This window comes from Tachysurus fulvidraco, chromosome 7 (genome assembly GCF_022655615.1).
Source record: "Tachysurus fulvidraco isolate hzauxx_2018 chromosome 7, HZAU_PFXX_2.0, whole genome shotgun sequence".
Lineage (NCBI taxonomy): Eukaryota > Metazoa > Chordata > Actinopteri > Siluriformes > Bagridae > Tachysurus > Tachysurus fulvidraco.
The window spans coordinates 18,139,555-18,154,112 of NC_062524.1; the positions used below are offsets into that span (position 1 = coordinate 18,139,555).

Consider the following 14,558-nt stretch of genomic DNA (forward strand, 5'->3'; position numbering starts at 1 on the left):
TATCAATGATGCCAGTTGCCTTATTTATTAAAAAATCTGGGGATCATTATTTATCAATGTTGAAAATTGCACATGCTAATAATCTCTTTGAAACCTAAGACAGAGACAAAGTGTCTTGTTTCTAGAAGGTCTATGATGATGTCTTTGCATGCCTGAATATATATATATATATATATATATATATATATATATATATATATATATATATATATATATATATATATATATATATATATGTATAGTGTCTGTTTACCCGAATAGCAGGGCTGTGTGGAACAGCCACTTTCTTGGTCACTGTAAGATATCCAGGAGCCGAGGCTGAAACTTTGTAGTTCCCAGCAGCCAGTAAGCGCCAATAATCACCATCTTTAGCTACAGAAACACAGAGGTGTGTGTTAAAGAAAAAACAGAAACTGTAATTAGATGTATATAATATGTATTAGTTATAATAGCAAGAATGACAATAATGGCATCCCTTGTTACGTCTAAACTTTTATGATGGAATTAGGACTGGTTCCAAGTTGCTTTGGTGACATGATTGTGTTTTTTTTTTTAAACATGGTGTGGTGCTGAGCCAATTAATATATCAAGATCTTAAAATAAATATCTTATACCTGCAAGATAACAAAGTCACAGCTTCAAATAATTCGGTGGAGGCCATGAATAGTATAATTTGAAAAAATACTTTAATATGTTGCACACTTCCAGTATTAATCTCTATGAATACATAATATTTATAGATTTATAAATACTGGGATCATTTTAATTAAATATTCCTGCTGTAATATTCGTGTAACACGCTTTATATGATGCTACCACTAGATGGCAGTCTCGACACTATGTTCCTGTTTTCCATCTTAACAGCTGTTCCAGTATTTTTAATGACCATTGTTCATTTGTCTACTGCTGTGTTTCTGATAACTGTCAATATGATAGAACTTGTGAGTGTGTGTAAGGGTGTGTGTCCACCTGAGGTAATGTCATGGTCAATGCCCTCTACAGAAATGGAGGCGTTGGAGATGGGATTTCCCTGAAGATCACGCACAAAACCTGTGACTCCACGATGAACCTGGGGATGAACATGATAGAATTATTTAAGGTTCAGTCAGTGATTTTGGTAGAAATGAGTTGTCGCTAGCTGCCTTGTCCAGTTGGATAGTTTTTATTTGACCTGTTTAAAAGACTGGGGTGTCACGGAGCCTCATAGAGCTTTAACAGTTTTGAACACAGAGACAGAAATCTGAAAATAGTCCATGCCCATATCAGCACAAAAAACAAACAAACACACACCTGTGCAATATAGTTGACGAGGGAGTTACGGTTCTGGTCCCAGTATATTTTGAGTGTGTTTTCCAGTGGGAACTTGTCACAGCTCAATTCCAGCGTGATCTCAAAACAGTTGCTGCTCAGATAGTTAAAGTCCTGCATGCCTAAGGAAAAAGAAAATAAAAGATAATGTGATCTGAGAGGAATGTGCCCTCTGTCTATCTTTTTTATGTATTTACAGTTCTTGCTAAGATTGCTGAGAAAATATTATAATAGTTTTCTTTGTAGCTTGTAGTGTAGTTACTTTATCAAAAGCATTGTTAGCTGTAGGTTAACTATTATAAATCATGTAGCTTGAAACATTAACACATCTTCTCTAACCCTGGTGACATTACCAATACATCTGACTATGTAATGAAAATTTAATACATTACAGTTCTTCTGAAATTGGGAATTTGGTCTGGAGAAACTGACTGTTCAAGTGAGTATGACTGGTCTGATGGTTTGGAAAATGATGGTCTAATTCTGTATACTGGATTGGGTGGGATTCTTAGGGAAAAGGTCAAATTTTCCTAGAGAAAGTAGGACTCTTCCTGAGATTGATCTAATGTTTTATGGGAGTGTGTAGGATTATTATTATTATTATTATTATTATTATTATTATTATTATTATTATTATTATTATTTGTGGGAGTGGGTGGGGTTGGTATTACTCTCTAGAGGATTAGGTGGGATTGATCTTACTGTGTTGTGAGATTGGGTGGGGTTGGTTTTACTGTCTAGAGGAGTAGGTAGGGTTGGTCTTACTGTCTTGTGGAAGTGTGTGGGATTGGTTTTACTGTCTAGAAGAGTAGGTGGGGTTGGTTTTACTGTCTTGTGGAAGTGTGTGGGATTGGTTTTACTGTCTAGAGGAGTAGGTGGGGTTGGTCTTACTGTCTTGTGGAAGTGGGTGGGATTGGTTTTACTGTCTAGAGGAGTAGGTGGGGTTGGTCTTACTGTCTTGTGGAAGTGGGTGGGATTGGTTTTACTGTCTAGAGGAGTAGGTGGGGTTGGTCTTACTGTCTTGTGGAAGTGGGTGGGATTGGTTTTACTGTCTAGAGGAGTAGGTGGGATTGGTCTGTACTGTCTTGTGGAAGTGGGTGGGATTGGTTTTACTGTCTAGAGGAGTAGGTGGGGTTGGTCTTAATCTTTACAGGTGTGGGTGGGGTTGGTCTTACTCTGAAGGAGTGAGAGGGATTGGTCCTACTGTCTAGTGGAGTCGGTGGGATTGATCTTACTGTCTAGAGGAGTAGGTGGGATTAGACTTACTGTCTTGTGGACGTGGGTGGGATTGGTCTTACTGTCTAGAAGGATAGGTATGATTGTTCTAAATCTTTGAAGGAGTGGGTGAGATTTGTCTTACTCTGAAGGAGTGAGAGGGATTGGTCTTACTCTCTAAATAATTTGGTGTGATTGGTCTTACTCTGAAGGAGTGAGTGGGATTGGTCTTACTCTCTAAATAATTTGGTGGGATTGGTCTTACTCTGAAGGAGTGAGTGGGATTGGTCTTACTCTCTCTAAATCATTTGGTGGGATTGGTCTTACTCTCTGCCAGGAGTGGGTGGGATTACAGGGATTGAACACACTCTTAGGGGAGTGGGTGGAATTTGTCAGAATTCTTTTTGGAACAAGCAGAAGTTTGGTTTAATTTAATAAACATGAACACCTCTAAATTATACCTAACTTGGGTCAGATTCAGCAAATACAACATGCCACAAATGTGCTGAAAGCTATAAAAATTTGTAGTCATGTACCTCCAGGCACGCTGTACCAGGCCCCTCCATTAGTGATGCCCTCTTTGAAACTGGAGTCATCATCATTTTTGCGGCATGGTGCTCGATTAGGGTCTGACATCAGTGGGTTGTAGCCGGAGTACGCCTTGGCCAAGCTCTTGAACACTATGTCATCAGGGCTGGCACTGTACTCATGAGTAGATCCTGAGAAGCAGAAAGAGGTAGAGAGATATACAAGTTATACAAAGAGATATTATGCACTGCAAACATCCACACACTCCACCTGCTGCTTCATCTGCTGCTCATTTCAGTTCCCCATCCAAGTTTAGCTGCTTTTTCCATTTTGTACCACTTGTGTTTAACAACTGTGTTTATTTTTTTACTGAGGCTCATAAACATGACTGTTAAACAGGTGCTGTTTTGTGGAGCTTGGAAATGAAACACTTAAGAAGACCACAGGCATGTTTATCTTCCTGAAGGTTAAGGGGAAAGAGTCCAAAACTGTCTTTGACAAGCCAGTTTACCAACAGTTAGGTATCTACTTAACTGTCTACTGTAGTTTGGTATTGATATTCTATGTTATCAAAAAAATTGTGCACCAATATATGAAAAAAATAAAAATAATAGCTAGCCGGCTGGCTGGGGAGCACGGTGGCTTAGTGGTTAGCACGTTCGACTCACACCTCCAGGGTCGGGGTTCGATTTCTGCCTCCGCCTTGTGTGTGTGTGGAGTTTGCATATTCTCCCCATACCTCGGGGGTTTCCTCCGGGTACTCCGGTTTCCTCCCCCGGTCCAAAGACATGCATGGTAGGTTGATTTGCATCTCTGGAAAATTGTCCGTAGTGTGTGATTGTGTGAGTGAATGAGAGTGTGTGTGTGCCCTGCGATGGGTTGGCACTTCGTCCAGGGTGTATGCTGTCTTGATGCCCGATGACCCCTGAGCTAGGCACAGGCTTCCGTGACCCGAGGTAGTTCGGATAAGTGGTAGAAAATGAGTGAAAGAGATTGAGTGAGATAGCTGGCCAGCTGCGTAGATAGATCCTGGTACTGTATTTTTTGAGAGTTATGTTATAGAGATTTTCTCTAAAAAATTAAAGTTTCTGAATTAATATAGACTGTAATAATGTAAAGCATTACTTTTAACACATTCAGGGATACTTAAACATTTTCTTTTCATTTCCTATTGAAAAGTCCAGCTTGATTTTCTACCTAGTATTTTCAGTAATACACTGTAGAAACTGTTAAATTTTTTTACCAGCACTTACGACAGATTATCTTAAAGATGGTTTACTTTAAAGAAGGTAGACCAGCTTAGCTTGTGTTTTGGCAGCTGCTCAGACTAAACTGGATTTTTCAGCAGGGGTGCAGTGCAACAGAACCTTTATACAAACAAATGTCACTGGAAGCTCTGAGTCTGGGGTCAATCTTTGGGTGTGTGTGTGTGTGTGTGTGTGTGTGTGTGTGTGTGTGTGTGTGTGTGTGTGTGTGTGTGCGTGCGTGTGCACTTTCATACCACTTCTGGTTTCATCATATGGGTAATTGGCCACCACATCTCCTCCATGGAGGTTGGCTGACAGAACAAATGGGATGTCCATAATCCAGTGAATTACTGCCTTAGTCTCAGGTGCAAGCTGCAAAACACACCAAGCCACACAGAGGTTACCATTTTTCTAACAGTATTACAGCACATAATTGTTTTTCAGCTATTAGTTTGTTCACCTGCCAGTTCCCACCCACTAAGCAGCTCTCCCATATCAGCTACCAACTGGTTAACACATGCTTTCGCTAAATCACGTGAAGCCAACCAAGCACATCATTTTGATCTAAGAAAGTGCTAATTGCCCTTTTCTTCCTACATGAGCTCACCGATGCCCCTGATTGTTCACTATGATTGATAGAGAAGTGAGTATGCCATCCACCCTTAACAAGAAAGCAGGGGCCTTTTTGCATTGATGGCCGTGGAATTGTCGGGATTTAAACTCTTTATAAACTTCACATAAATAAAACCAATTGTATGAGCAATCTGTATTATTGAAAATATGATATTATATAGTTATACCATATATAAATGTATAAGCTTTCTGGGTTGTCTATTGATTGTGAGCACTTTAGTACATACTGAGGTCCAAAAAAATTGCCACCCCTGCCTATGGATTTCCTTTTGGATCATTTTTAAACCAGAATACTTCTACTACTTATATAACTCATAGTTTCAGGCTAAGCTTAAGCCAATTATAAACACAATTCTGCAGCTGACTGTGCTTTATTTTGCTTTATCTCACCTTAGTATTTTCATCGACTGCCTTCTTCATGTTTTTCAGCAGGTGGTTGTTCGCTCCTCCGTCTCTCTCATTCATGTAGACGATACGGTCCAAGTCTGGAAAGTTCCGGTTCAGATCGATACCCTGAGCGTTGCTGCGTCCAACGAACCAATCCTTCATCTCTCCAGACTACACACATCCACACACACAAAAACATTATTATTGTATCTAAAGCTAATTTAAATCCCCTATATGCATGCATGTGCTATATTTCTCTTGACATTTTTAATAAAATCAAGCTTAATGGCTTCAGATACATTTAACCATCCATGCATGCTATGAATGTAAGGCTTATTGCATGGCACAGATGGCACTGTACACAGGCGTATCTGTGTGTTCATGCACTCGGTATGAGCCCTTACCTGTGAGGCGGCTTTCTCGAAGCCATCGGGGTTCATGGAGGGCATGATGTGGATGCGGGTGGAGTGGATCAGGTTGATGATGGTGTCGTTGCCCTGTTGATACTCATTACACAGATACTGAGCCAAATAGATCAACAGCTCCCTGCCAACCGCTTCATTGCCATGCATGTTCCCAATGTACTTAAACTCAGGCTCACCTACAATGCATACACAAAATATATATATCATATATAGGTATATACCTATATATACCTATAGAAATGTCATATGAATGAATTCCATGGCAATACACTCAGCACTGGGATGCTTCTTAAACAATTATATGACAAACACATTATCAATGGGATTTGGATGAATAGATAACAAGTGTTAAGACTGTAGCAAAGGCAATTACAACACAAACTGCATTCCAGCACCCGGTCATTTTTTTTTTTTTTTAAGAAAATTGATATCTGTGCCAATCACTAATAAACATTATCACTATGGCAACCGATGCTAGGATATGTCATTATATGTTAATACTGTTTTCTTCTGTTGCCGTTTGAAGTGTTTTTAAATCACAAGGAAATTCGCTGTTTGATGCCAGTAAGAGTTTATTTTTGAGACCTAGATTATAAAATTGTATCACGTCAAGTCCCAAATATTAGCTCTGATTTTTGTTTTCATAAAAGAATTTACATTAACCAGCAGCAAAAAAAACCAATCAGGGAAGTATATATATACGCACACACACATACACACATACATATACATGCACACATATTGGAAACAGATGGACAGCAGGCTGTTTAATTGAGCTGCAGCCTCACAAAGCGTAACTTGCTATTCAGGATTTTTATACTATTTTTTACTGTCCCTTGGCCTTCCATATAAAAAACCCCACATGGCACACATAAATTCATGGTGCATTCATGTGTGTGTGTGTGTGTGCGTGTGTGTGTGTGTGTGTGTGTGTGTGTGTGTGTGTGTGTGTGTGTGTGTGTGTGTGTGTGTGTGTGTGTGTGTGTGCTGGTGTATGTCCCTATGAAATAGTTTGTTCCTGTTCCATTAAAAAAATCTTTGAAGTCTTCTAAAAATAAATGTAAAGCTTCAGCAGATGGTGAAAGTCATTTCACAAAACCATGCACAGGAAGAGTCTCTGCGTGTGTCTATGTGTCTGTGAAACTGTGACACATGCATATATACACACACATTTTTTGTTTTTGCATGTCCTTGATTGCCAGAGTGCCTTATGATTGTAAAACACTTCTTTATACATTTTCATTCATCTCAGTGTGTGACTTCTGTAGAATAAGCTATAGGATTTCTTTTTGTCCTTTAGGAATATTTCATTCATCATTCATGTAACTAACTTACTACTGAAAATTCACACACACACACACACACATAAACACACACACACACACACACACACACACACACACACACACACACACACACAAACACAAATAAACACACACACACAAACAGAAGGATACATACACTCACACATTCAATTTCATACCACACACTTATCTTGCTATTTCTTCTTCAATTTCTCTGTAACACACACACACACACACACACACACACACACACACACACACACACACACACACACACACACACACACACACACAGAAGGATAGGTGAAACCAGGATACACTCACTCTCTAAAAAAACAAAGCTCAGAGGAGCAATCTGGACTGATATCCAACATCTGCCAAACGCATTAACAGAGCTCTGAAGATCACTCTTCACCACCACCCCCAACACACACACACACACACACACACACACACACACACACACACACACACACACACACACACACCTTTTCAGCCACATGTACCAATTACCCTCTCTCGGAGCATCTGGGACTGTTTTTCTAGCCCACTTCAATGTTGTGTGTAATGATGCAGTTCTATACGTCATGGCTTTCCACTGCAGTTGTGCGCGGGAACTTGGCCGTGTACACAACAGAATAATGTGTTATACTCACGCATCATAAATCCCCAAACTAAATATTGTCCTGCAGAAACCCTTTCAGAAGCTTGTTTCAGCTTCATTAAAAGCATCAGAAACACCCCGATCTTGTGTGCTAACGTGTTAAGAGAAAAACAACAGTGTGGATTTTTCACTTTGTGCATGCTTCAATCTTACTCTTATTACTCTCTTACTCTGGCTGCCTTTCCCCTCATTTCTGGCCCTGATCCCTGTCAACTCTATTCATTCACTTAAGAGTTTTATGATGAAAAACACATGACACTCACTCACTCCCTCACTCCGAGAAGCACACTGTGGAACAAAGAAATGAAATATGGTCTGATCTTAAACTAACAGAGACAGAGAGAGAGAGAGAGAATATATATAGAATAGAGAGATTAGAGAGAGATATAGATAGAACAATATTGAAAATAAATAAAAGCTATAGGATGAGAAAGTGTGAGCCAGAGGGCAAAAGTGAGAAAGACAGAGCAGTGAAAACAAGAAAGAAATAGAGAGAGAGAGAGAGAGAGAGAGAGAGAGAGAGAGAGAGAGAGAGAGAGAGATGGGGTGAGCGAGAGACAGAGATGGGGTGAGCGAGAGTGAGAGAGAGAGATATGCAAGAAATAGAGAAAGAGAGAGAGAGAGAGATGCAAGAAATAGAGAAAGAGAGAAAGAGCGAGAGAGAGAGAGAAGGAAAGAGAAGGAAAGAGAAAACAAGAGTGAAATAGAGAGAGAAATCTATCTTTTATTGATCTGCAGGAGACAGAAACCAGATGGAGAGTGATATCCATCTCAGAAATGATTCAGTCTTTCCACCTGTTTATTTATCCTTCCTTCTATCCATCCATATCCATCCATTTGTTAAATAAACAGTCCGGCCGCTTGATTCTCAAAACCGAAGTCAACATACGACAGAATTTACACAGACGCATGTCATTGGTGACCCGGTTGCTATGGATACTGTGACAAAGGTGGCTTTCACCTCAAGATAAGAACGTACTGGACACACACACGAGTGCTGATTCATTCAATGCATGTAGCATTCTTTTTTGTTGGAGAACAATCAGCAACTAAGCTATAAATATTAATACTCAGTCACAGATATCAGGCTACAATAACATTAGCTGTTAGCTGATGATAATGTGTTTGTATAATTCCACATTTATCCCCTTTTCACTCCCATTAATCCTTATATAAAACGAGCAACTGTGAATCTGTGGAAAAGTTGTGAAAATGTGAAAAAACAAACACTGAACGCTTCCTTTGACTAATTGCACAGCTGGAGTTAGCATGACAATTTAGAGATTAGGTTTGTTGAGTAAACAAGCCATCTACTTGACTGGTTCTTTTAGCCTTTAAACTTTACAGACTGTTTCTTTGGCTGCACCATAGTTCACTTGATTCTTTGTATGATAAAAACTGGATTTCAAAACATAAGTATAAAAATTTACCTCATCATACTCAGTTAGCAACTTCTTCATTCTTAGCTTTCAGATACTTTTAAATGAAACTTGTAAAATTGTGCTTTCACAATGGAAAGCTGTTCAGTGACATGCAGCAATTGCACCCCACACCCCATTAATCAGTTGATTACATAATCCACGATCCGAGTTCTTAAAGCACAGTACCACTTCTTTTTCTTTTTACAATTTCACACTATTTATACTACAGAATATAGCAGAATAGTTTATAAGTATGTGATTTGGGACGCACCGACACCTTTCTTTATCCTTTCCTGAACCAGTTAGGTTTGTGGGGATATTCAGATGCCTCAGTGTCTCCAAAAATACACACACACACACACACACACACACACACACACACACACACACACACACACACATGCACACACTCACACTCACACACAATTGTGAGGATCTTCTTTTAATAATTAATTCACTTTTGGATTGAAAAGATCTTTTTACTTTTTGTGGGGAAATCTGCTCCTAACCAGGAGGATAAAACACATGCACACACATTTAAGTAGAGGGAGCAGATGTTGGAAATCTCTCTGATTTATTATTAATGAGTGTACGCTGACAGGAAAACATCTCACTCTCTCTCTTTCTCTCTCTCTCTCTCTCTCTCTCTCTCTCTCTCTCTCACACACACACACACACACACACACACACACACACACACACACACACACACAGTTTCTTCTCACTTTATTCTAAAAATAAGCCTTTCAGCATTTAAGTAAACATCTCAACTAACTGACACTCAGCGGCTGGAATGCTCCTTGGCCACAGCTCCTGTTCTGCATAATCGTGCTTTTTTGTAACACCAAACACGCCTTGAGTGTTTGTGGCCCAGAAGCTATATTTATGTCTCGCCGGACCACAGAACCCAGTTCCAGAGTCTCGCCAAGTCCAGTTGTTTACATTTGTGGATAGATGAAAGAAAAGACTTTCTGGTTTTGTTGTTGGCATGGAATTGGGGTCCTGATTATAGACTTGCTTCTCTAAACTCCTCACTGTGCGTGCAGAGGTAAAATACACACAGGTTCACTACAAGCTGCTCCGTATGTAACTTCTTAATTATTGCCCTAACAGAGGATTGTGTGTGAAAAAAAATGTGTGATATGTATAAGTGAGGGTGCCAATATTTATGGAGCTGTGTGTCAGTTACTCCATCACATATTGTGCATTGAATTGATTTATCTTGATTTATCTTGACATTATAACAAAACCCAAAAAAAAAAATCTCTAATATGAGATCTAATCTGTATCATCTTATTAACTCAATATCATTATTAAATATTGTATACATTTGTAAACATTTATAAGACCAATAAAAAAAAATTTTAGTGAATTGTTGGACTTCTGGAAAGTATGTTCATTTACTGTATATGTACTCTACACTTGGTAGGGGCTCCTTTTGCTTTAATTACTGCCTCAATTCGGCGAGGCATGGAGGTGATGTAGTATGGAAGCCCAGGTGTCTTTGACGGTGGCCTTCAGCTCATCCACATTTTCTGGTCTCTTGTTTCTCATTTTCCTCTTGACAATACCTCATAGAGTCTGGTGAGTTTTCTGGCCAGTCAAGTACACCAACACCATGGTCATTTAACCACCTTTTGGTGCTTTTGGCAGTGTGAGAAGGTGCCAAATCTTGCTGGGAAATGAAATCAGCATCTTTAAAAAAAAAAAAGGTCAGTAGAAGGAAGCATGAAGTGCTCTAAAATTTCTTGGTAAATCGGTGCAGTGACTTTGGTTTCCAAAAAACACAGAGGACCAACACCAGCAGAAGACATTGCACCCCAAATCATCACAGACTGTGGAAACTTAAAACTGGACTTTAAGAAACTTTGGCTATGAACTTTTCCACCCTTCCTCCAGACTCTAGGAACTTGGTTTCCAAATGAAATACAAAACTTGCTCTCATCTGAAAGAGGACTTTGGACCACTGGGCAACAGTCTAGTCCTTCTTCTCCTTAGCCCAGCTAAGATGCCTCTGACATTGTCTGTGGTTCAGGAGAGGCTTAACAAGAAGAATACGACAACGGTAGCCAAATTCCTTGACATGTCTGTGTGTGGTGGCTCTTGATGCCTTGATTCCAGCCTCAGTCCATTGCTTGTGAAGTTGCTGTGGTTCTCTCGGGTGGTTGGGCATCATTTTCTTCCACACTTTTTCTTTCAACTCAACTCACTCTGTGAACAGCCAGCTTCTTTGGCAATGAATGTTTGTGGCGTATCCTCCTTGTGAAAGATGTCAATGATTGTCTTCTGGACAACTGTCAGTTCAGCAGTTTTCCACATGATTGTGTAGCCTAATGAACCAATTTCAGAGACCATTTTGATGGCTCATGAAACCTTTTCAGGTGTTTTGAGTTGATTTGCTGATTGACATTTCACCATATTCTAATTTTTTGAGATTCGCTTTCAACAATTCCCATTGTCTCTAAGCAGCTTTACAGAAGTATAGAAACAGAAGAGAGAAAAAAATTTAAATAAATATATATAATAATAAAAAGAAGGAAAAAAATAAGAAAAAAATAAATATGTACAATTAAAGTTTAAAATTAATTTCAAAATATTTATTTAAAATTTATGATACTATATATCAGTTCGGATAAGCTGTAGAAAATGAATGAATGAATGAATACTATACGTCTATCCATATCCCTAATGAGCAAGCCGGAGCGACAGCGGGAAGGAAAAACTCTCTGAGATGATATGAGGAAGAAACCTTGAGAGGAACCAGGATCAGAACGGAACCCATCCTCATTTGGGTGACACTGGACAGTAAATAATGTAAATGTAGATAATGTCCTTTCTACAACAGTTTATAATAGTGTGACCGTTTGTACTAATGGGCCAGTACAAACTCTGAGTTCACCACAGTCCTAACACTAATTTCTTCCTTTCAAGTCTTCAAATTATTGATGATAAACACCAGAACATACAGCTGACTGACGCAACAATGGTTCAATGAAGGCATGACAGTGTCCAGGCAGCTCCATCCACAACAATCCCGTGAGTCACTGGTTGACCATGTAGATCAATCCCCCATCAGGGTGAAAACCCGGCGACAAGACTCCAACCAGGGTAGAACATCAGGGTTGATGAAGTAGATCCGTCAGGAGAGACGATCAGTGGCATATATAGCTCGACGGAAAGAGAGAGCAAGAGAGAGAGAGAGAGAGAGAGAGAGAGAGAGAGAGAGAGAGAGAGAGAGAGAGAGAGAGAGAGAGAGAATGAGAATGCAGGACAGTTTTCTTTATTTTCCTGCTTTTTGTTAAGATCACTGTATGACAGGGTTGTGCAGTAGCCCAGGCCGATCACACGGGATCTAAAAAGGTGGACCAGATGGCGCGCGTGCGTGAGGCCGCGGAGGGCTGGAGAGCGCGCAGGCGCGCGCTAATTCTGCATCCTTCTGCATCTAACAATACGGGAGCGCGCACCGCTCATCACCACTATAATCCGATAAAGCTCCACGGCAGCAGATGGCTATTTCTGCTTTGCCGTGACTGCAGACGCTTAAATCCGCTCAGTCAGATGTACCGCGACAAACAGAGCGCCGAAATGCAGATATTACATTATTTTCACACATTATAGATAAAAGAGGCTGGAGTGCGCGTGCGCCGCTGCTGGGAGCCATGGCAACGGGGCGGGGGCGGCAGCAAGTGGAAACTCATCTGGTAGCAATAAAAAGCCTCAGTGACTCACACACACACACACACACACACACACACACACACACACACACACACACACACACACACACACACACACACACACACACAAACACACACACACACACGATAGAGGAGAACTAATGATAGTGCTATTTAGGAAACACTCACCCATTAGGGTGAAAGTCTGCTTCTTCTCTCTCTCTCTCTCTCTCTCTCTCTCTCTCTCTCTCTCTCTCTCTCTCTCTCACACACACACACACACACACACACACACACACACACACACACACACACACACACACACACACAAATGCCTAAAAATCAATGCAGGCTATTAACAGCCTGTCTCAAGTCATCTCAGGTTAATAAATAGTATACTACAAAACAATAAGTATTAAATATTAAATTAGTACAATAATAATAATGATAATAATAATAATAATAATAATAATAATAATAATAATATCTGCACATAAACATATATATAGTTTGTATAAAACGGCAGAACATTTGGATATGATTTTATAAAAATGTGTATAGTGTCAATTACTATAATCAATTACTGCTTGAAATGCATGGGTTTGATTCAGCATGTGTCCAGTGTATAACACGTATACATATGTCTGTCTTTTACATACATTAAGAGCTTATCCTCATTCCAGCTTGCAAAATGGCGTCTTGTGCATCATCCGTGTGTCTTAACGTGCACATAAGTCTGCGTCCCAAAGCGCACTGCACTGACTGTTGGTGTATTAGAAGATGACAGTATATAGAGCAACTCCTTGTATTTAGGACAAGGCTGATAACAGACTGGTTAAGATTTGGTGCGCACCTGCTCCTCTTTTTGTTCACCTTTAATAATCTATAATAGATAAAACATTCAAACGGTGTGAGATGTTTTATGTTTTACCTTCAGATACACACGAAACATCTAAATGCACCATTATGGATGTGACGTACAAACACCGTTTCATCACATCTCCTTGGCTATTGATGCTTAATGAAATAGGCTGTGTGATGTCATAAGATTTGTGCATGGAGTTATATGGTAACGGCACACAGCACAGACACTGACCAGGCTCGTGGACGCCAGGGTTGTCGGTCATCTCCAGCACGAGCAGCTCGCGGCCCTCGAAGCTTTCTCCCACGGTGTAGATGCGCGCAATTGACGGACACTGCAGCCACACTGACACCAGAGCTTTGCGCATCTCCTCGTAGCGGTGATACTCGAACGAGATGTCCCCGGTGTCCATCACCGGCGCCGCGGCGCGCGCGCCCGACTGTGCCATAAGCACCGCGACCAGAAGCGTGAGCGCCGTCGCGCACAAACCCGCCGCCTTCATCACTGCTTGCTTGCACCGTGTCTGTCTAAATCGCCGAGTGAAAGCCTTCCTTGTCCTCTCGTGTTCTCTCCAGATCCCTCCTCTACCTCTCAAAGTCTCTCTCTCTCTCTCTCTCTCTCTCTCTCTCTCTCTCTCTCTCTCTCCCTCCCTCACTGATCCGTCGTGTCCCGTATGAAACCGCAAAGCCTTGACGCGGTGATGATGCTTCTAATGATGTTGACGACGCGCCTGCGCACTCTGTGGCTACCTGTACAAGAGAAAACCGGTGCAACCAAACGCACAAAATCAGTGCGCTCACACGGTGCCGCCAGCAGGTGGCGCGAGTCCCCATCAGTGTGTGAAAGTTCTGGCACTCCACAAAGCAAAATAAGCTATAAAGACACAT

The 14,558-nt window shown here is 40.6% G+C and overlaps 1 protein-coding gene across 1 annotated transcript in view; it reads right to left on the reverse strand.

Annotated features, from left to right (window-relative positions):
• cpe (carboxypeptidase E) overlaps positions 1-14,294 on the reverse strand; it is a 15,665-nt gene extending 1,371 nt beyond the window's left edge. The window contains exons 1-8 of the mRNA XM_027174574.2: positions 13,906-14,294; positions 5,723-5,919; positions 5,322-5,489; positions 4,553-4,670; positions 3,060-3,242; positions 1,291-1,430; positions 970-1,069; positions 254-372 (exon numbers count right to left, since the gene is read on the reverse strand). Of these exons, the coding sequence (XP_027030375.1) occupies positions 254-372; positions 970-1,069; positions 1,291-1,430; positions 3,060-3,242; positions 4,553-4,670; positions 5,322-5,489; positions 5,723-5,919; positions 13,906-14,173 (1,293 nt within the window). The 5' untranslated portion in view covers positions 14,174-14,294. The remainder of the gene's footprint in view (positions 1-253; positions 373-969; positions 1,070-1,290; positions 1,431-3,059; positions 3,243-4,552; positions 4,671-5,321; positions 5,490-5,722; positions 5,920-13,905) is intronic.
• Positions 14,295-14,558: the final 264 nt, after the last annotated feature.